The sequence below is a fragment of the Cavia porcellus genome, unplaced genomic scaffold (genome assembly GCF_034190915.1).
Source record: "Cavia porcellus strain 051 isolate PalLab524CR breed Dunkin Hartley unplaced genomic scaffold, mCavPor4.1 scaffold_18, whole genome shotgun sequence".
Classification (NCBI taxonomy): Eukaryota; Metazoa; Chordata; class Mammalia; order Rodentia; family Caviidae; genus Cavia; species Cavia porcellus.
The window spans coordinates 73,177,624-73,197,828 of record NW_026947501.1 but is presented as its reverse complement, the minus strand read 5'-3'; the positions used below and the strand labels follow the sequence as shown (position 1 = coordinate 73,197,828).

The 20,205-nt window shown below is 58.0% G+C and overlaps 2 protein-coding genes across 3 annotated transcripts; both read left to right on the top strand.

Moving 5' to 3' along the window:
- Positions 1-7,087: 7,087 nt before the first annotated feature.
- Nicol1 (NELL2 interacting cell ontogeny regulator 1) lies at positions 7,088-8,556 on the top strand. Of its 2 annotated transcripts, none has more exons than XM_063230296.1 (4): positions 7,088-7,222; positions 7,506-7,659; positions 7,779-7,867; positions 8,444-8,556. In XM_063230296.1, exons 2-4 carry the CDS (start codon positions 7,530-7,532, stop codon positions 8,507-8,509), a joined length of 285 nt encoding a protein of 94 aa, XP_063086366.1. In that variant the 5' UTR covers positions 7,088-7,222; positions 7,506-7,529; the 3' UTR covers positions 8,510-8,556. The 2 variants fall into 2 exon arrangements, with proteins under 2 accessions (XP_063086366.1, XP_003471642.1); XM_003471594.5 differs by having other exon boundaries at positions 7,188-7,208.
- Positions 8,557-12,662: 4,106 nt separating this feature from the next.
- Nat8l (N-acetyltransferase 8 like) lies at positions 12,663-20,131 on the top strand. Its single transcript, XM_063230295.1, has 3 exons — positions 12,663-13,177; positions 14,044-14,208; positions 15,614-20,131. Exons 1-3 carry the CDS (start codon positions 12,814-12,816, stop codon positions 15,979-15,981), a joined length of 897 nt encoding a protein of 298 aa, XP_063086365.1. The 5' UTR covers positions 12,663-12,813; the 3' UTR covers positions 15,982-20,131.
- The last annotated feature ends 74 nt before the right edge of the window (positions 20,132-20,205 follow it).

Here is a 20,205-nt window from a genome sequence, read left to right as displayed (position 1 = left end):
AGCCTCCTTAGACCCAAGCATCAGAAAATAAATTTTCACATTTTCCTAGTCTTCCTAGAAGTATGGCATCTCTGGCTGAGTTTTAATTAACATCGCAAACTGAGTGTGCTGCTGAGGAACATGTTTCTTTTTGCTCCATCCCTGGAATCCGTCCCCAGCCCCAGGGACACGCTTTTTGACTGGCGACCATGGTGCCTGCCCTCCTTGAAGTCTGGTCCCAGTCTGGGGGTACAAATGGCCCTGTCATCCAGACGGTCTGATTGCAGTCCCCATGGCCTTCTCCGCCTCTGGGTCCACGAAGAGAAGACCCAGGATAATCATCTATCACCACTTTGCTGAAGAGATCATAACTTGTTCTTCAGTTGTGTAAGAGGAAAGATTTCAGACTTACAGCTTAGCACTGTTCCCCGCTGGCATACCCTTTCTAGCTTCCACCACTGACCTTTGGGCCTTCCCAGCGCAGATCCATAAAACAGACTGGTATGAGTTCTCGAGGGCTCTGGGCCTCCAGTTAGACACATGGGAGGCATTGTCGTGAGCTCTAGGTCTTCATCCGGACTCATGCAGAGCACTGCTGTGGGAGCCGGGCCCTTGGCTGAATATTCTAGGTGTTTAGTATTGTGGACAGATTTCCTGTACTTTCTGTGTTTAACTCTGAGTGAGCATCATAAGATAGTATAAATTCTGTGTCCTGTATGTAATTGTTCTCCTCCCAATCCCTGACTACGACAGAGACCTTGTCACACACACAAAAGAAGACGCTGTCTCACTTTCCTTGTTACTGGGATGAACACCCAGCACCCAAAACTCAGAGCAGGAGATGTTTAGTTCCCATTCTAGTTCTCGGTCAGCCAGCCCTGAAGAAACAGCTTGGCAGTGGCAGCGGGGTGAGCCCTAGAGGAGCCACCCAGACCACATCAGGGCGGGAGGAGATGAGCTCTTCCAGACTGTACCCTGCTGTGAGCCCCCTGACTCCATCTCTTTCCAAAGCCCGGACTAGCTGCCTGAGCTCCTGGGGGCCACAGGACCCAAACCATAACAGAAGTGAGGCCACCCAGCTTTGCTCCTCTTTCCTAAAATCCATTTTTCTGGTGTTAGGTGGTGACCTGGATCTTCTTACTGTGTTAACTCAATATATGTTTTCTCCATTTTAAAAATTTTCAAATTTTTTGTAAGCCCATAATGTATTTGGGTCTTACAGCATACACCTGGTTTTGGCTTTATATTTGGCACGACCACCTTGTAACCAAGTGTTTTGTACCTGAGCACCAAATGGAAATCCCTGGTCTGATGGGATGGAGCTGGGGTGCATCCTTGTGTAGCACACAGGAGGTCTGAGTGAAGTTCAGTCCCCAGCACTGGAAAAAATCAAAGATATTTTTGTTCTCCCTCATCTTTTTTTGGATTAGCAGCCACTTATCACACATATGTGTTGTAGTCTAAAAGATACTCACTCTCTTGGTATTCTTTTAGTGATTTCCTTAGAACTCAGCATGGTCTGCCTCGCTCATTAGTCAGGAGTGAGTCCCACCGACGACTCCTCTGGCCCTACAGCTACGTCAGACACCCCAGCCCCTGGACAGACGTGGGCACAGTGCTGCTGAAGCCCAGGGAGAGTTGGAGCCCAGACAGCAGTGTGCTCTGTGACTTTCCAGCCCCTCCTTGGGGCTCTGGGCTACAGGAAGCAGATGAGGACGCAGTATGGGGCTGACACGTTGTCCCTGTTGGTGGGGACCATCTGGAGTGGGTAAAGGCGGTAGGGCAGAAGGTTATCAGGGTCTGGAGCAGGGGCAGGGTGACTATGGTGGGTGTAGGACTTCTTGTGGGGATGATGAAAATGTTCTGAAATTAGTTAGGGCTGATATATGCACAATTTTGTAAATATGCTTAAGTCCTCTGAATCACACACTTTCAAGGGTGAATTTATGGTGCTAAATTATACCTCAATGCTTTTTTTTTTTCAGTCCTGGGGATGGAACCCAGGATCACAGCTCCATACTGAGTTACATCACTCCCCCTTTTTATTTAGAGGCAGGATGCCAGGATGCCATCAACTTGATGTTCACCTGCCTCAGCCTAGAGCTGTGGTGTGTGCCATCATAGATGACCAAACATGTCTTTACTGCACAAAGACCAGATTGCAAATAACCTAAAGTGATCATAGTAACAATATTTGGTCTACCAATGGGATAGTGGGAGAAAAAAAATGGGCCCAAGATATGAACTTCACCAAAGAATATATTTGGGTGGATTATTTAAAAGGTGCTCAAAATTGGTTGTTAGGAAAATGAGCTGTAAAACTAAAGCTGTGTCTGTGAGTGAGTTTGTGATGCTACACTTAACAGAGTGATTCAGATGTAGAAGTGTGACCATAATATAGATGGGAAGGAATGCAGGGGAACTGAAGCTCTCAGATGCTGCCAGTGGACCTGTAGGAATTTGCTATGGCTTGTGCCTGGGTATCCCCCCAAAGCCTAAAGCAGTCAGAGATGGGGCTTTTTCATAGGTGGAGTATGTGGTGCTGGGATTATGGGGGTGTCCCTGGGTTAGTTTGTCACCACCCTAATCCCAGTAAATTAGCTAAAATATGCAAGAGAGGTTCTGTGAAAGTTCCTTGCTTGCTTTGCTACCTTTCACAAGCCACAAACAGGGGCTCCTCTGCCAGTCCACCCTGCCTCGGAGCCAGGCAATTATAGACTGAATTCTCTGAACAGTTAAAATAGTTAAATCAGTCCTTCCCCCTTTAACTCTGGGTGTTGGGTGTTTTGTCTCAGCAACAAGTAAAAAGTAATTAAGACAGAGTTTATAACCACATGGGGAAAATCTGGCAGTTTCTTCAAAAGTGAAACATGTACCTACCTGATGATCCACCACCCCAGCTCAAGGTGAGCCCACCTTGTGGACACCAAGGTCACCAAGTGGGAAGAAAGCACATGTCCATGACCCGCTAGGGCTGCTTTCTCTGTAACAGCTGAGAGCTGCAAACCACCAGAAGATCCATCAACAAATAAATGCATAAAGAAACAGTGGTTTATCCCCTAGGCGGATCCTTTCCCACTAGGAGGCAGGAATGAGCCACCAATCCATGGAAAGAGAAGAGGAGGGGCCCTGTGAGGGGGAGGAAACATGGAGCATGGCAAACATCTGTCATGTGGGCAGTGGGGATGCTGTGCCAGTGTACACAGCCGGCAGAAAGGGTCAGTAACCCCGGGTGTAACTCAGTGGTAGAGCTCTTCCATGAAACTCATGCGGCCCTGGGTTGGTCCCTAGTGCTGAAAAAAAATTGTGCAGCTTTTTTTTAAAAGAGAATAAAACAAAACAGTGACAATGATATTGGATTTCTAAAACAAGACAGTAGGCATTCAATAACAGTTATTACATTGCACATTGTTATCCTCTGAGTACATGTTCAGACTACCAGATACAGGCATGCAAATTAATCAAACAATATAAACACTAAATTGTTTCTTTACTTCAGTTGCTATCATTTCGGGAATTTTAGGTGTGTGGCTTCTAATTTCTTTTGTGTCCAGGTTTCCCGGACTTGTTCTGGGTGGGCTGGAGGGCTGAGACTGTGGCCTGCTCCTTCGTCTTGACATGTCCTTGTCCCTCAGAATCAGCCAGCTGCAAGTCCAGGGTGCTTCCTGCACTGGCCATCTGTCCCGAGGTGCACCTGGGCTCCTCTGATCTGAGGTTCTGGCAGAGAGGTGCGGGACGGTAGCTCCTCCATACTCCCCCATGGTGTTGGGGCCTCGGGCATAGCTTCCCCTGCAGTCCTTCGGTGGCAGGCTCAGGGCGGGGGTGCCCATTCCCATTGGCCCGCGTAGTTTTAATATATGCAGTTTACAAGATGTGATAAAATATACAGTGAATGTTGATGTAAAAAGTTATTACAGTAAAGGCACATTGCCATTAATCTCTCAAAATACCCACATCCCCCCCTCACTTCAAACACATGCATCCCATTGCTCTTGGCACTTTCTGAAGCAGTTCTCAGAAGTTCTCTTTCCTGAGTGTCTTTACAAGGTGGCAGCAAAAACCAGTGACTGCTTCCATTAAGTATCACCGGCTCAAAAAAACCGTGACTTTGTGTCCTCATTCCTATCTCTGACACTGTGCTTCCAGCTTTCCCCCAAGGTCAAAATGACCGTGAAAGGGAAATGTTTGAATTAATTTAGGACATCGAGGCAGACATGACAGCACGGCTAAAGACATCTGTGCAAGAGAACTTCCCGAATGGCTTCAAAAAGTGGCAAGAACCATGGCAAACGCATGCTTAAAGTGAGGAGGGATTAATGCCAATGTCTTTTACTATGTACTAAATTTCTTAAAAAATGAAGTATTCACTATGTTTTTCCATTCTGTTGCAGTCCAGGTTTTCAAGGGGATAGATTTAATACAGGACACATAATTCATAGGACAATTTTATAATACTCCCCTATGGGGAGTGAAATGCAGCAGAGTGTAGGAGATCTGTCCACACACCAGAGACCCAAAGAGTCCAGCCAGGGCCCAGATCCCACTGCAGTGTCCTGCACTATTGGGTGTTAAAGAGTGTTCTGGCACAATAGAGAAGCAAAAGTACAAAATGAACAGGTTTATTGAGTTGAGGACGTGGAAAGGAGCACACAACCCATAGTGGCTGCGCTGTCTCCTTCGACCAGGTTCAGAGAGGCAGAGGGTTATATTAAAGTGGTGCATGGGGGGATACTGGTGACGTTTGAGGAACCGACTGGAACTCTGTGTGTGTGCACACAGGGAGGGGAGCCGTAATTAGGGCTGAAGAAGCAGCAGGAAGTGACAAGTATTCCCGCTTTGGCCTTCCGCCACGTTAGACTACTTCCATAACTGTACAGTAATTCATACTGAAGCAAGAACCTTTCACTGGGGAGCCCTGAGGTGCATCTCCAGCTCCCAGGAGGTGTTACAGAGCATGGTGAGAAAGAGTAAAGACAAACAGAAATCAAAGGGGAGCTGGGATGACCAATTGTTTGTGGGATGACAGGCAGTGCTTCTGCCCCCCCTTCATATCACTGTGGAAATCTGTTGCTGATTAGGGATGAGTGGCCATTCCCTTTGTCTCCCAAAGTTCTGTGGCCACACCAGCTGTCACCCCAACTGCCTGTGCTCTGAGGGTCACCTGGCATGGGGGAGGGGAAGCAGATTATAGAGTTCTGCCTTTTTGCTTCCTGGTTGTAGTTTTGGATGTGGGCTCCTGCCAATTTCTCCTTTCTGTTCCTTGGCACTGACTGAGGTCTGTGAATGTGCGAGTTGGCTTCTGGAAGCTTCCTAGTCATGCTTAGAGCCTTGCTGCACCCCAGTTGCTCATAATTGTTCTCCACACCCCACTGACAGAGCTCAGCCTTCTCCCTGCTTCTCCACATCCCTTCCATGCTTTCAAAAAACCCCTTCTGCCTTGTTTGTTCTGACTTTGTCCTTCCGCTGCAGCTTCCTGCCCACTGCGCAGCCAAACTGCGTTTTGGGACTTACTTTTAAGCTCTAGAATTTCTAGCTGGTTATTTTTCAAACTTTTCCTGGTTTTCCAGTTTCTTTATATTTTCAATTTTTTAAACCTTAAGTACACTTGATTTAAGATCCACATGGAATCCACTGATCATTTTTGCTGGCTTGTAGTTGTTGTGCATCCTCCATGCGTGGTGCTGGGCTCCTGGTGTTGGGGTTTACCCTTGGTACTGACTGCTGTGGAGATCACTTCTTGGGTTTCCTGTGGGGCTCATCTGGATTTCTTCTGCTGGTTGCCATGGGCATCAACTAGTGTGGAACCATTAATGACAATTTTCCCTTTACATTCTCGGGTTGCAAATCCACACTGCACAGTTCTTGTTGTGAGCCTGCAGAGGTGGGCTCTCCATCCTAACCTCCTCAATATCCTGAACCAGCTCCTAGCCAGTGTTGGGGGAGAGGAGCTGGGTTTTCTTTCCATTTCCCCTGTTCCATGTGTGGAGATGGCTGCAGGGTGGGCAACCCTGAGGCTGAGCTATGAACTAGATCCCTGACCCAGGCCCGCCTCCCAGTTCCTTGCCCTCCTGGCACCAGAGTCGCCTCTTCCTTCTCCTGGATTGAAATATCAACCCCCTTCTGGGAAGGGGGTTCAGGGCTGGAGGGTCTGTGGGTGTGTATGCCTGGAAAACAGGTCCTCAGTCCTTGGACCTAGAAAACAGTGGCCCTGACTTCTACGAGGTCCCGGAGAGCTGAGGCCCTTGTCATTCCCTTCCTGAGAGGTCAGGGCCTTGGTGAGGGTAGCAGGATACCCCTGGGGAGCCCCCTGGCGTCTCTGTCCACAGTATTTGTGCGGACACCACTCGCAGCCCAACAGCGAAGCTGGTGCCATCTCGGGAACCTAGGGGAAGCCTTTCCCCTACACCCCATGGCCCACTCCTCTCCAGTACCAGCCCCATACAGGTCATTCAGAGATCCCCCTGTCGCCCTGTGTGTCATCTCTGCGGGCTGAGGGTTGCACTGGGCATCAGGAGGGCACTCAGACTCCGGGAACTCCACGCCTGACGCCCAAAATCCAGCCCCCCTGGATCTGGAGGCTGCGGCTTCCTGCGCGCTGGGCTGCTCTGCGCAGCAGTGGCCCAGTTGACTGGGGCGGGTCACACGCCCAGGCAACCTGGGGCAGAGCCCGCGCCTGATTCCGCCGTCTGGCCCCGTAACTCCACGCATGAATGTCGATAGGCCCGGCCCGAGCATTCGGACCCGAGTGGGTGGGGCTTCCGAGTCACCACGGCCCCACGCGCGTCAGGGTCATGGGACGCGGGGAGAGGGAAGAGGGCTCGGGACCCGCGGGCCCGGGGCGCCCCCTGTGGGAGTCGCTCTGGGGTCGCGGGTGGCCCGACGGCGGGCAGGGCAGGGGCTCCCACGTGCACGGGCCCGCAGGATGCAGGATTCTACTCGTCGGTACCCACGGACCGCCCAGTGTTCGCAGGGGACACTGACAGGCCGGGTGACACCCAGGTCACACGGGGGCAAGAAGGATGAAGCTGCGCGCTGAACTCCGAGCGCAGGGATCCCGTCTGACCCACTCCTTCGGCTTTGTCCCGTGTCGGCGCCGCACTCTGGTGATCCCGGCCAGTAGGGACCCGGGTTGCCATAACGACAGAGGGGGCACTGGTGTGGTTGAGCGGGGCGCGTGCGCATGCGCCGTTGTGGTGCGTCATCTGAGTCGCCGGGCTGCTGCTCGCGGGGTAGCTGAGCCGCGGTGAGGGTGGGCGCTGTGGTCCAGGCCGCAGGCAGCGGCTGGGCCGGGGTCGGGACCGGGGCTGGGCGGGACACAGGGTCCAGGCCCGAGGTGGGCCGCACAGGGGTGAGCGGGCCCGGGTTGCCGGGACAGGCGGGCGCGGAGCCGGCGCGGGGTGGCGCGGGCTCCAGGCTCGCGAGTGGGCCGCCGGAATCGCGGCCGGGGTGGGCGTGCCAGGTCCGCGACAGAGAGGGGGCGGGGCGGGGCCGAATCGCGCGCGCGGCGCTGACCCGGTTCGCCGCAGGGCGGCCCGGGTCCCTCCTCGGCCATGGCCCCCTCGCTCGCGCGCCGGGCCCTGCTGCCGCCGCCGCCGCCGCCGCTGCTGCTCCTGCTGCTGAGCGTGGCCCTGCTGGGCGCGCGCGCCGAGCCCCCGGCCGGGAGCGCCATCCCTGCGCAGAGTGAGTGTGACGGATGCCGCCCGCCTTTGTTCCTGGGAACGCGGGACACGGGACTGATGGGCGGGCGGGAGGGGGGGACGTCTCGGCGGGTCTCGGGGTGACGCTGCCCGCTCCCGCAGGCCGCCCGTGCGTGGACTGCCACGCGTTCGAGTTCATGCAGCGCGCGCTGCAGGACCTGCGGAAGACGGCCTACAGCCTGGATGCGCGGGTGAGCGGAAGCCCCCTCCCAAATCCTTGCTTTCTTTGCACTTCTGCCGCCTGTGGTTACCGTTGGGGTTCTGGGTGCGGGTCTCACACCATCACGCTCCTAAGTGTCAAGCGCACTGGGGCATTGTCCCAACTGCTGTGGCAGAGGGACAGGTTGTCAGTCCCAGTTCAGGATGCCCGAGGAGGGGATGAGGCCAGGGCACAGAGGACCGACCTGGAAAGAGGGTGTGGCCCGTGTGGAGGATGAGATGTCAGGCTGTCCAAGTTAGGGGGTAGGTTAGCGCCTCTTCCAAGGTGATGGGCAGGGACCCGCGGACCCTCCTCTGTTAGTGACAGGGATTTCCTGGAAGTAGAAAGGACCCTCCCTCAGGAGCCCTGTGCCTTCTTGTGGGCGGTGCTGGCGAGCACACACTTGGGTTGGCAGACCTGTGGAGAGCTGGGGTGTGGGTCTGGGTGGCGTGGGGGATGGGGGAAGCATGTCTGCAGGGTAGGAGAGGGAACAGAGGCTTGGATGGGTGGAGTGGTTGGAGCCGGTGCCCAGGGCTGTGCCACCCACGTGCTTCTCCTTGCTTTGCAGACCGAGACCCTCCTGCTGCAGGCGGAGCGTCGGGCCCTGTGTGCTTGCTGGCCAGCTGGTCGCTAACCACTCCAGCCAGTGCTGTCTTCTGTCAATAAACTCCACTCACAGTGTGTTCTGTCTCCCTGGTCCAGCCACCAGGGTTCCTGCATACCCCAGGAGTCCCTGGGTGTGAGTCTCTAGGCCCTGTTTTCCCCAGCTGCCCAGGTGGAGGGGTGCACCAGTATCACCATCCATTGTGTGCCCTTGTCCATGCAGGAGGTGGCCTTGCTTCTGCAGGCACTGGACACAGCCCTTTCAGTCCTGCCCTGGCCTGCTTGTCCTCTGCAGGCACTGGCCAGATGTCCCAGGCCCCCCAAGATTCCTCAGCATTGGGGTAGCGACAGCTGCAATGGGGCTTCCTGGAGACCTGGAGCCTTGGGCTCTGGGAAGACAGAGGGTGACTTGGCAGGGCAGGTGGTCAGTAGCTGGGACAGCTGGCTGTGAGTTGGAGGTCCCTATGCCCATTTGCACCCAGGTGAGCTCCAGGTGAAGCAAGGACAGTTCCTTCTCTGTTATTTGTCCCATAACTCCTTTTGGAAATGAAGTTGGCAGCTTTTGTCGAAGGAAGGCACACACAAGACTAGAGACAAACTCAGCACTCAGGAGGGCAAGGCTGTGGTAACAGACTCAGCCCAGGCATTAGCTCAAACACGGGGCTTCTGTGCTGTGGTCCCAGGTGGGTCTGCTGTGCACTGCCCACAGGAGTCCTGTTCTGGTGCTCAAAGACCCTGCTTCTGGGGTTGCCCGTGCCTATCTGGCCGAGAGACGGGATTGAACCTGGGAGCATGAGCCACACTGGCTCGCTTTGCTTCTGATGCAGGGTCTCTCTGCGCTGCCCAGGCTGTGGGTGACCTACAGTCACATGTGGGAGGAACCCAAGGCAGATTCCGTCACAGGGAGGCAAGAGGTAGACTGTTCCAGGCGTATATCCCAGACACAACAGATGCACACAGGAATGTTTTCAGTGTAAGCACTCCCCGTGCAGTATTTGGAACAGGCCTAGACTGAAAGTTACTGTTTATCCAGTGGCCAGTCAACTATAAAGAACAGGACTTTGGGGAGAGAATCTCAGGGCCTCCTCTGGTTGGAGTGGATGCCAGCCAGGCTGACATGGGGTGACACCAAAGGCTGTTCCTGTCCACCTGCGGGGGCCCATAGGCCACAGGGAGCTAGGTCAGGAGGGAGGAGAGTGGAATTTTTTCTTTTGTTTTCTGGCCATACCCAGGGGCTTCACACTGGGCTACATCTTCAGTTCTTTTTATTATTTTTTAAGTATTTGAGACAGTCTCAATAAGTCACTAAGCTGTCCAGGCTGGACTTGAGTTATGATCCTCCTGTCTCAGCCTCCCAGGGTTGGGATGAAAGGCATCAGGCCTGGCTACGTTTGAGGTTTGGAGCAAGCAGAGGTTAGGCCTGGACAGGATGCCCTGGCTTGGTGGACAGCGGGCTCTGTAAAGACACACATCAGCAGGGCAGAGGGCAGCAGATGGGTTCCAGATGTGTTTGGGAACAGAGCCTGTGGGATGGGGTGCAAGTCAGCAAGGCCACTGGATGGGGTACCTGGGCAAAGAAGGGACCTGGGAGAGAAGGCTGGCGGGCCATGCCTGGGACCTGGGGCCAGGAAGAGAGATGAGCGAGGTGTCCTGGGTCCTGGTGGGGCGGGTGATGTGTGCTGCCCAGGCCAGGCAGACTCCATCTGGGACCCTGACTGATGCTGAAGACTCAGGCAGAAGTGAGGAGGTCTAGCAGCCTGGGCTGAGCAAGGGAGCCAGTGCACCTCGCTTCCCTATGCTCAAGGCTACTGGCCTTCAGCCTGTCATGGACAGTGACAGCCAACTCAATAGCAGGGCTCCTGCTGGTCCCTGTGTGCCCACTGCTGAGTCCCTATCCTCAGTGCTTCTGGCCAGGAGCCATATGGCCTAGTCCCCACACGCCCTTCATTCTACTGCAGGCTGTCTGGCCAAGTTGGTTGTCCCCTGCACCTCTGCTGCTAACCAGGCTGTGTTGGGCCCTCTCCTCCTGATCTCCTGCCTGCCCAGCCTCCGGTCCATTCTCCCTCCACCCTTTTGTAGAGGCTGCGGTGGTTTAAGGACTCTGCCTTAGGGGAGGGCCAGGGCTGCATTTTGAAGGTGCAGAGTACTTTCACCCTGAGTCTAGTCTGTCATAATCCTCTGTGTTATGGCACCCTGGGCCTTCTGGACCAGCCCCGATTCTCTTCCCTGTTTTGTCTTGTGGGCTCTGGCTTTCCCCTAAGCCCTCTGCCTACTTCTGTTCAGGTTCCTTTCTCAGGGCTCTGGCACCTTGAACTTTCTCCCCCTGCCATCCATGGGGATGGACGTGACCTCCCACCACATTCTCAGCGCCCGTGCTGGGGCACTTCCTCTGAAGGAGACGTTCTCCCTGCAAGGCAGCCCAGCCTCTCAGGTCTAGGCAGGTTCCTGCTACCCCTGCCCCAAGTTTGGGGAAGCAGAGCCAGTGAGGATGCAGGGTCTCTAACCCAGTTTTGGGGCTGTGGGCTGTGGATGTGTGCCTGCTTCCTGCTTCACCTAAGCAGAAACAGGCCGTGGCGGGGGCGATGCCAATTATCCTATAGCCTGTGAAATCCCACCTCCCCCACCTAGGCGCATGTCCAGGCCTCCATGCCCATCTTGGAGGCTGAGGGGGTCGGCTGGCCCTTTGGCACTCCCAAAGTGATCTAGGAGCTTCATCGTAGCACCCAAGATGAGGGTCACGGGGGCCTGAAGCCTGAGCATGCTGGAGGGAGGGCCCCACAATGGAGGTTGGTTGAGACCAGAACCTGCTTCAGTCCTGGAGCTGGGGGTGGGGATGGGTAGGAGCCAGCAGAGCCTGTAGGTTAGACCATTGCTGAGGTCACATGAGGGCCACTGACATCCACTCCAGGCCTGTCTCTGACTCTGTCCTGGGCAGTGGATTTTTGCCTCCCCTTTTCTTGGCCCCCCACCAGGAGTGTGACAGTGCGACCCCACTGTCCCTCTACTTTCTTGGCTGGCCCCTTGCACACAAGTGAAGACTTTTTTACGTCTGGCTGGCCACGGACACATGGCAGAAACTGGGCACATCCTGGCCCTCAGTCCACATTTGCACAGAGGTGGGTGCTGCACGGATCGGAGGCCTCCGGGTCACTCAGTGACTGCTTCGCGTCCTGGAAGGTCGAGGCTGTGGCCAGGCCTAGATCATCCTCTGCTCTCTCGGAAATGTGCAAGGTGAAGGAAGGGTCTCAGCTCCAACCCCTTCCCCAGGGGTTTGCACTATCAGCCCAAGCTGTCCCCCTCCCAAACACTTGGTGATCTCGGTCCCTCCGCGGGTCCCTGTTCTATGCAGGTTGAGGGACCTCAGACTCCCCAAGCCTCGTCTAAGGCCCCTCCCTCCCCCGCTGCCCCACTGTCCTTCGCGTGGGGTGGGAGGGGCGCAGAGCAGCAGGGTCCTAGGCACGTGCAACATCGAGGATGGGGTCTGTGGCTGCCCAAGTCTACTCCCAACCTGCCGAGTCCGCGGGGCCGATGCGCAGGGATGGAGAGGACGCGGCTGCGCACCGCGAGCCCCCAGCACCCGCACCGTGGCGGCGGAGCGCATGCGCCTGCCGCGGAGGGCGGGAGCCGAGGGTCCTGTGTTCTTTGCACCGCGCCAGCCAGGGATCAGAGCTGGTCCGGATGTGAGGCGCTACGCTGGGCTGCGAAGCGGCGGGGGCGTGCGCGTCGTGGGCCCTGGAGCCTTCGCCGCTCAGCCGGTGCGCAGAGCTCCTGCGGAACGAGTCCAAAGGCCCCGACCAGCGCCGTGCTCAGACAAAGGGGCGGGAGATGCGGACGCTCCCGTAACTGCGTTCGGCGGCGGCGGCACGTGCGGGCGTGGCGGGAGGCGCCCATCACGCGCTCCCCACCCGCCTCGGAGCCCCCGCTGCGTCTCCGGGTCGAAACTCGGGCCGCGCTACTGCGCTCTTGCCCCCGCCGCCCCCGCCCCGCGCGCCCACCGCCCGGGCCCCGTGCTCTCGCCGTCCGCCCGCCGCGCTAGCATGTGCCACGGGCGGCGCGGAGGCGGCGTCGCACCCACCCCCGAGATCACATGGTGACCCTCGGCAGCCAATACAGTGGACGCTAGGACCCTGCGGGACCCCAGGCGCCGCGACTGCACCGGCGCCACTGCATTATAAATACTTCTCCAAAATGCGGCGCAGCTCCCTGCGCGCGCCCCGGCCGCCCGCCGCCTCCGCCCCGCGCCCCTGAGCCGCCGCTGCCGCCGCGCCCTCGCGCTGGGCCCGGGCTGTGCCCACCGCCGGCCGCGTCCCCGCGCAGCGCCGCCTGGCCGGGTGCATGCATTGTGGGTCTCCCGACATGGTCTGCGAGACGAAGATCGTGGCCGCGGAGGACCATGCGGCGCTGCCGGGGACCAAGAAGGACGCGCTGCTCGCCGCCGCCGGCGCCATGTGGCCCCCGCTGCCCGCTGCCCCCGGCCCGGCCGCCGCGCCCCCCGAACAAGGACCCCTGGCTCGCGGCGGTGCAGGGGGCGCGGAGCCGCCGGGGGGGCGCGGCGTGTGCATCCGCGAGTTCCGCACTGCCGAGCAGGAGGCGGCGCGCCGCATCTTCTACGACGGCATCCTGGAGCGCATCCCCAACACTGCCTTCCGGGGCCTGCGGCAGCACCCGCGCACGCAACTGCTCTACGCCCTGCTGGTCGGTCAGTGCGCACGGGACCCGGTGCCGCAGTCCGGGGCGGGGGCGGGGCCCGCGAGCGCCTCCCCTTCCCCCGCCTCTGCAGACCCCGCTTCTGCGCGTGGGGCGGGGAGCAGGATCCGCGGGGTCGCCTGGCGGGACGTGGGGAAGCGCGGCGTGGACAGGGCTGAGGCACGGGTGTTCACCGCTTTCCCACTATCCGTCCTTGTCGCGTCGCAGTCCCTGCCCCGGCACCCCAGTGGGGGCCACGTGATGGGGCTAGTGGCTGGACTTGGGCGTGGGGCCTATGTATATCCCGCGGGCGGGAGAAGCTGTGCCGGCCGGCGTCTGTTCATCAGGCCCCGCAGAGCAGGGCTGTCTTCCCATTGCAGACGGGGACCTAGGAGCCACCCTCCCAAGGTCACTGGGGAGGCGACCTTCACCCAGCGCCTCCGCCTCCGCAGTCTGAGAGAGGCTGGTGTTGGTGTGGAGCTCGCCTGGCCCGTGCCCCCTCTGCCCTGGGGGCTCCGTCCTGCTTCGTGGAGGTGCTCCAGGTCAGGTTAGGTGGGTAGGGGCTGGGGGCCACCCCAGTGGCGGGCAGAGATAGTCCAGGGAGTAGCAGTTCAGGGCAGCCTCACCCACTATGTTCGCACTTTAGTTCAGGTTAGGAAAGTGGCATGTCTTTGTGGCAGGAAGTTTCAAAATAGGGATGCGTAGGAAAGAGACGCGGACCATGACTCTGCTCCTGCTTGGAGGAAAGTCTGCCGCGCATGCCCCTGAGCACTGCTCCACCGAGGTGGCTCAGGGCTTTGCCGGGCCAGGGTCCCTCTTGCCACTCTGCCTCTAGAGCGTAGTGCCAACTGTTCTGCTCACTATGCCCCTTGCCCGCAGCTCTGTGCTTTGCCGTGACACGCTCGCTGCTGCTGACCTGCCTGGTGCCTGTGGGGCTGCTGGCCCTGCGCTACTACTACAGCCGCAAGGTGATCCTGGCCTACCTGGACTGCGCGCTGCACACGGACATGGCCGACATCGAGCAGTACTACATGAGGCCGCCTGGTGCGTGGAGGCTGCCGCTGTTCCTCTCCCCACCCTTCGACCTTTCTTTGGGCAGGGCAGCCTTCTGGGCCTTGACTGTACTACCTTGCTGGATTTGGGGCCATGGGGAGAGGAGAGGAGAGAGGACATCCCAGGAGCAGAACCTTGGGCAGCGGTCCTGGTCTTAATCTTGGCCTGTACTTCCGGCCTGGTGTCCAGACCACTCTGAACCAGAAGACATCTCAGCTCTGTGGTTTTGTAGAGTGAGGGACTGGGACCCTGGTCTGAGGGGACCCAGGCCTGGAGTTGGAGAGAGGAACCTTGGCCCTTTGGGGTGTCTGTCAGGTGCTGGGTTGCCTGGCTGAGCAGGCGGGACAGCAGGAATTGACTCCATGCTCTGGTTCACTGTCCACAGGTGCTGTCCTGTGCCCCCACCCATACTCCTTGAGGAGCCTTTATCCTTGAGTTTTGCCCCAAACCTGGCTCTGCAGGGAGGAGATAGACCGTGTAGGAGCAGTGGTGGAGTGCAGCCAGGCCTCTTGGGGCTCATGGTTCCTAGGGGGATCTGTGTGCTCTCCTTGGGACATCTGTGTCCAGTCTCTCAGCTGTGTAGGTTTGTGTGAGTTGCTCATGCAAATGGAGAAACAGAGGCCTGGGGAGGGAGAAGCAAGGTATGCATAAGGCCATTCTGTACTGGGACAGCCTGGTCTCTGGTCTAGCTTAGGTGGCCGGCCAAAAAGAGGCTGGCTGAGGGGAGGGGACTGGCCTAGGGAGTCACCCTAAGGCTTTGGGGACTCTGCAGCTGCCTCTGCTGCTGGTGGACATGGATGTCAAGGCCTTTGGTGACCCCCTTAGCTGCTCCGGTCCAGCGCTAGAGATGGTGCTCCCTTCATGGGTTCAGCACAGACCCTTCAGGGGAGACCTAACCCTCAAGGGAGGCGAGGGAGGGCTGTATGGGGCAAGGAGTGCTGCCAGTTCCAAAGAGTGGATGCTCCCGACTGGTCAGCCCTGCCTTGTGCTTGCTGCCTCTGGCCCCAAGAGACGTCTCGTCCACCTTGGAGCATCAGACAGGGCCAGGTTTTATACTGGGTGCCCTGTGTCCTCCCAGTCTTCTCTTGGCCCTCTGCCTGAACTGCGGCTGGCTTGGGCTGCCAGTGGGTGGGCAGAACTGCCCTGAGAGGAAAGGCTGGGTCTGTGAGGCTCCAGGTGTTACAGCTGTCCCTGTGCCCTGTGGCAAAACAGCATGTCCTCCTGGTGGGTGCCCTTAGTTCCCAGAATGGGCAGGCATGAGAGTGGTAGGCTGGGCAGGGAGCTGGTGCAGGTTGCTGTACCTGGGGCCTGGCCATGGTCATCTGGAGCCATTTTTGTGTTCTGTCTTGGGCAGGGGCCTGCCTGCTGTGTGTCCCTGACTGTGCTGTCTCAACAGGCTCCTGCTTCTGGGTGGCTGTGCTGGACGGCAACGTGGTGGGCATCGTGGCTGCGCGTGCCCATGAGGAGGACAACGCAGTGGAGCTGCTGCGCATGTCTGTGGACTCCCGCTTCCGTGGCAAGGGCATTGCCAAGGCGCTGGGCCGGAAGGTGCTGGAGTTTGCGGTGGTGCACAACTACTCCGCAGTGGTGTTGGGCACCACGGCTGTCAAGGTGGCTGCCCACAAGCTCTACGAGTCACTGGGTTTCAGACACATGGGAGCGAGTGACCACTACGTGTTGCCTGGCATGACCCTCTCGCTGGCCGAGCGCCTCTTCTTCCAGGTCCGCTACCACCGCTACCGCCTGCAGCTGCGTGAGGAGTGAGGGCCATTGCCCGCCTGCCGTCCCATCCACCCCCTCCACCTGCGCCCACCTGCCTGCCCGCCGCCCTGCGCGGCCTTGCTTCCAGACGCTCACCTTAGCGTTTGTGTTGGGTTTCCTCCTTCAACATCACACGGTTACTTGGCTGTTCTTGGGGGTGTAGGGTTGTTGCTCACCTGTGACATGGTGGTGGGTTGGGATCTGCAGCCCTGGCCCTCCGCCTGCCCAGCCTTGGGAAATGGAGCTGTGGACCCCCAGGCTACCCACCCAGCTGCCGCCTGCCTTTGTCTGGAAGGCTTCACCTCTCCCATTAAGCACAAGAGCTCTGCCCAAACCCTCAGGGGAGCAGACTCTGGCACCCTGGCCAGGCTGTGGCTAGGCTGTCGTCCCTGAAGCGTGGCCAAGGCTGGCTGCCTGCTGTCCTGAGGGAGACCCAGCTGGCCACAGGCTCCATGCTGCTCTGTGCATGCTGAGGACGTGGCCAGGCTGCCGCATGCCGCATGCCACAGCCCCCACCCTGTTGCCCTGTCTGGTTGGAACCCAGGCCTGTGGGCACTGGCCTGGCCTGGGCACACCCGCTTGCTCTCTAGTGGGCCCGACAGCCCTGCCCCACCACTCCCGCTTTGCTTTGATTCCATGTCACCTCTCTCACAGGTCCCTGCGTCCTGTGCCTGGGCTTGGCTGACTTGGTGCAGCACCCAGGTGTGGGTCCCGTAGCGACCTGTCTTATATTGTGGTGAGAGCCCCCAGGGGACACCTGTCTCCTATTGTGGCAGAGCTCCAGGGCACACCTGTTCCTCAGCACCTGCTAGATGGGGTGTCCCCTTCCAGCTGCCTGTGGCCCCCCGCCTCAGCTGTCTGCCAGGGTCCACCCTATAAATCTTACTTGCCCAGGCTGCTGCCGGCAACACCCAGTCACAGCTTTTCCCAGCCTGAAACCGACCCATTTTCTAATAAGTTACTTAGACAGAATAGCATTCTGCATGACTTTAATTCTTGGGACAGAATGGTAGTTTGTACCTTGAGACACACACATGCGTGTGGTGCTAGCGGATGCACTGGCAGTTTGATGAGGGTGGGTGGCCTGGGTGGGGGTGGAGGGCTTCACAGTGAAGTCTGGAGGGAGACTCTGACTTAGTGTAATCCCCCCAAAGAACATTCCTGGATGGTGAGGAAGCTCCAGGCTGCCCCTTCCAGCCCTGGTCTGCAGGACTAAGGGAACAGGGTGAGTCCTGCAGCCCTGAGGGGAGCTGGGCTGAGCCAAGGTAGGGGAGTAGGACCTGCTGTCCCTCGTGGCCAGCTCGACTGACTTGAAGGTGGCTGGGCAGGGAGAGGAGGACAGGTATGGTAGTGGCCACTGACCACTGGAGCCTATACCTGGCCCTAAATGGATGAGCCACCCAGACCCCTTTGTGTGGGGCTTGCCTAGGGGGAGTGTCAGCGCTGGGTCCTTGGCACTAAGGCCACATTCTTAGGCTTGAGATTGGCAGCCTACTCCAGCACTCCAGGGCCTTTTTGTCCTGTTAGCAGTTGAGGCACTTGCAGAGCAGTGTACAGACCCCGCTATCCCCTGTACCTTCCTCCCTGGTGGACCCCGATCCCCTTGGGAGTGGGAGTTTTGTAGACTGTACAGAAATTGGCACCCTATTTTCTTGCAGCTCTCAGATTTTTGTTAATCTGGATTATACAGACAGACGTAAAGTGTTGTAGCAAAATGGAAAACAATCAGCTGTGCCTTCTTTTTCTGTTTGGTTTGGTGTTGGCTTGGGCTGGTTTCGGTTGCCAGGGGCCATTGGGGCTGCTGACCAGTCTGAGGCCCAGGGCAGGGGCAAGGCTGCTGTAGGTGGCAGTGGCTGGTTGGTGGACAGCTCTGGCCAGTGAGGCTTATCTCCCTTTGCCTTCGGAGCCTGCAGTGGCTGAGGGTGGGGGTATGGGATGGGGGCAGAGCCTGGGTGCCAGTGCCCTTAAATTGACACAAGGCTGGCTCATGGAAAACCCACTACTGGGTTCAGAGGGACCTAGGGTGTGCAGGTAGCCCTCCGGGCCTGCTGTGGTCTCTCTGTCCCAGGGAATCTTCACAGCCACGTGGCCCCATGGGTCTATGGAGGGATGCCTCCCGGCTCTTCGTGATCCTTGGCCACTCTTCCATTGCTGCTGGGGTTTAGCCAAGATGCCAGGAGCAGGGTGGAAGGGTGGACTTCAGCCTTTACAGGCTGGTGGGCAGGCCTCCTGCCCCTAGAATTGCAGGCTGGGTCCCCTGGTGCCCCTGCTCACTCCAGGCCTTCCACGTCCCTCCAGCTTGAGCACTGATTGCTCTGCAGTTGTGCACTGACGTGAATTTTATTTGTTTGTGGAAATTCTGCTGTGTCTTCTACCTCTATGGAGGCCCTTTTGGGCTCGCTGCCCGGTGTCCAGTGTGGTTCCTCTGAGTCTGCCAGCGCACTGCCACCTTCCTGGGTCTCTGCCCCCATGGTGGTCTGGCAAGGTCCAGGGGGGCCAGCCTGGGACCCCAAGATTTGTTGTTTGCAGGCCTCTTTTTGTGGAGTGGAGAGGGTGGACACTGGGGTAGTGTCCAGATCATCAGTGTTTGCTGAGCCTATGGTGCAGCCTAGGGAGCAGTTGCTGGGTGTCCCCAGCAGCATCCCTGCTGGGCCTGTGTCTGTGCAGATGGTCAGCCCTACAGTAAGTGGCCAGGAGGTTGGCACACCTGTGCTGAGGCCATGTGTGGTTGGCCTGAGAACAGGAAGGTTGACCCCTTGTGACCGTGGCAGCCTCTTCCCCATCCTAGGGCTACTGCCATGTCCAGTGGCCAAGATGTCTGCAGATGGTGGGCTGAGGGAGTGGATAGCTGGCCTCAAAGGAAGCAGACAGCAGCACAGAGAATGTAGGGCCATGGGCAGCCCATTCTAGCCAAGCCTAAGAGGGTGGAGCTTCCAGGCCACCACCAGGACATAGGGTGTTCTGAGCTGAGGGCTGGGTGTTGAGAGGCTCGATCCTTGTGTTGCCTGCCCCACCTGTCCAGCCGCATTCCTCCCTGGAGCTGGCTTCCAGGGCTGGGCATGTGGCCTGAGCTGTGTCTGGGCTTTCTGGAGTATGGGCTCCTTTGGCTATAGGTGGCTCCCAGCTTGGCTGGGGGATATATCGGCATCCCCTAGGGCCACCTCCTGTTGGTGCCCTAGGGTTAGCCATAGAGAGTGAAGCCTGAGCCAAGGGGCTGCTGCTTGCCCATTTGGTGAGTATGTGCTGGTCTGTTTGCTGTCTGCAAGCTCCGGTGTGTGTGCCTGGCCTGGCCTTGGGCTCAGGCTGCTGGAGTTGAGTGGCCTGGCAGGGTGTGGGGCTGGCCCTGGAATGAACTGCCTTGTGGTGTGGCATCTGCGGAGCAGGGGCAGCACACCTGGTCAGAGCTGCCCAGGCCTGGGTGGAGGCTGAGCCCTGACTTACCATCATTGGATGTATTTTTTTAAAACAGCAATAATTAGCCATTTTAAGGAAGGGGTGTACCCAGGAGTGTGTACATGTGCATTCGTGTGCCTGTGAGTGCACCTATGTGAGCATCTGGATGTACGTGTGTATGAGCATCTGTGCCCATGTGCATGCATGCGTGTGTGCACATATATGTGCAACTACGCATGTGCTGCACATGCCCAGTGTGGGTGTGCATGTTTGTGCATGTGGCTGTGAACATGGGTATGTGTGTGTGTGTGTGTTTGCACAGATGTGTGATGGGGAGAGCCAGAGGAGGGCTTCCTGCTCTGGGAGACACCCTGTGGTGAAAAGCAAGGCCCTGGGCTCTTGGGCTGGGCTGGCTCCATGCAGGTGTACCCCAGGCCCTCCTGACTTTGGCCAACCCCGTCCACCTCCCTCTTGGCTGTGGCAGGGTAGGGGCGGGAGACCCCTCGGACAGACTGGCCGGCATTGGCCAGGGGCAGAGGGTCGTCATGGTGGTGGGTCTCACTGCTGTCTTGTGTTCCCGAAGCTGTACTGTGAGCCCAGGACAGGGTGGATGTCCTGTGGCCCCGGGATGTGCCAAAGCAACCCTGAGGGCCGGGTGATGAGCCAGCTCCCAAGGAGGCAGGCTGGGCCCCAGTGGGCGTGTGCCGGCCTTCGTGGCCCCCAATGCTGCTGTTTTTCAATAAAATCAGAGTTGAAGGAACTGGGCTCTGTGCTTTACTGAGATCCCCTCCCCCAGCAGCTGGGCTGAGCCTGCTCTGGAGCAGGTGGCTCTGT

Excerpts from the sequence above, each read along its gene's own strand:
- Nicol1 (XM_063230296.1), top strand. The coding sequence starts at position 7,530 with ATGGCCCCCTCGCTCGCGCGCCGGGCCCTGCTGCCGCCGCCGCCGCCG. Across the intron at positions 7,660-7,778 it reads GAGCGCCATCCCTGCGCAGA|GCCGCCCGTGCGTGGACTGC; the intron begins GTGAGTGTGACG and ends CCGCTCCCGCAG. Across the intron at positions 7,868-8,443 it reads CCTACAGCCTGGATGCGCGG|ACCGAGACCCTCCTGCTGCA; the intron begins GTGAGCGGAAGC and ends CTTGCTTTGCAG.
- Nat8l (XM_063230295.1), top strand. The coding sequence starts at position 12,814 with ATGCATTGTGGGTCTCCCGACATGGTCTGCGAGACGAAGATCGTGGCC. Across the intron at positions 13,178-14,043 it reads GCTCTACGCCCTGCTGGTCG|CTCTGTGCTTTGCCGTGACA; the intron begins GTCAGTGCGCAC and ends CCTTGCCCGCAG. Across the intron at positions 14,209-15,613 it reads GTACTACATGAGGCCGCCTG|GCTCCTGCTTCTGGGTGGCT; the intron begins GTGCGTGGAGGC and ends CTGTCTCAACAG.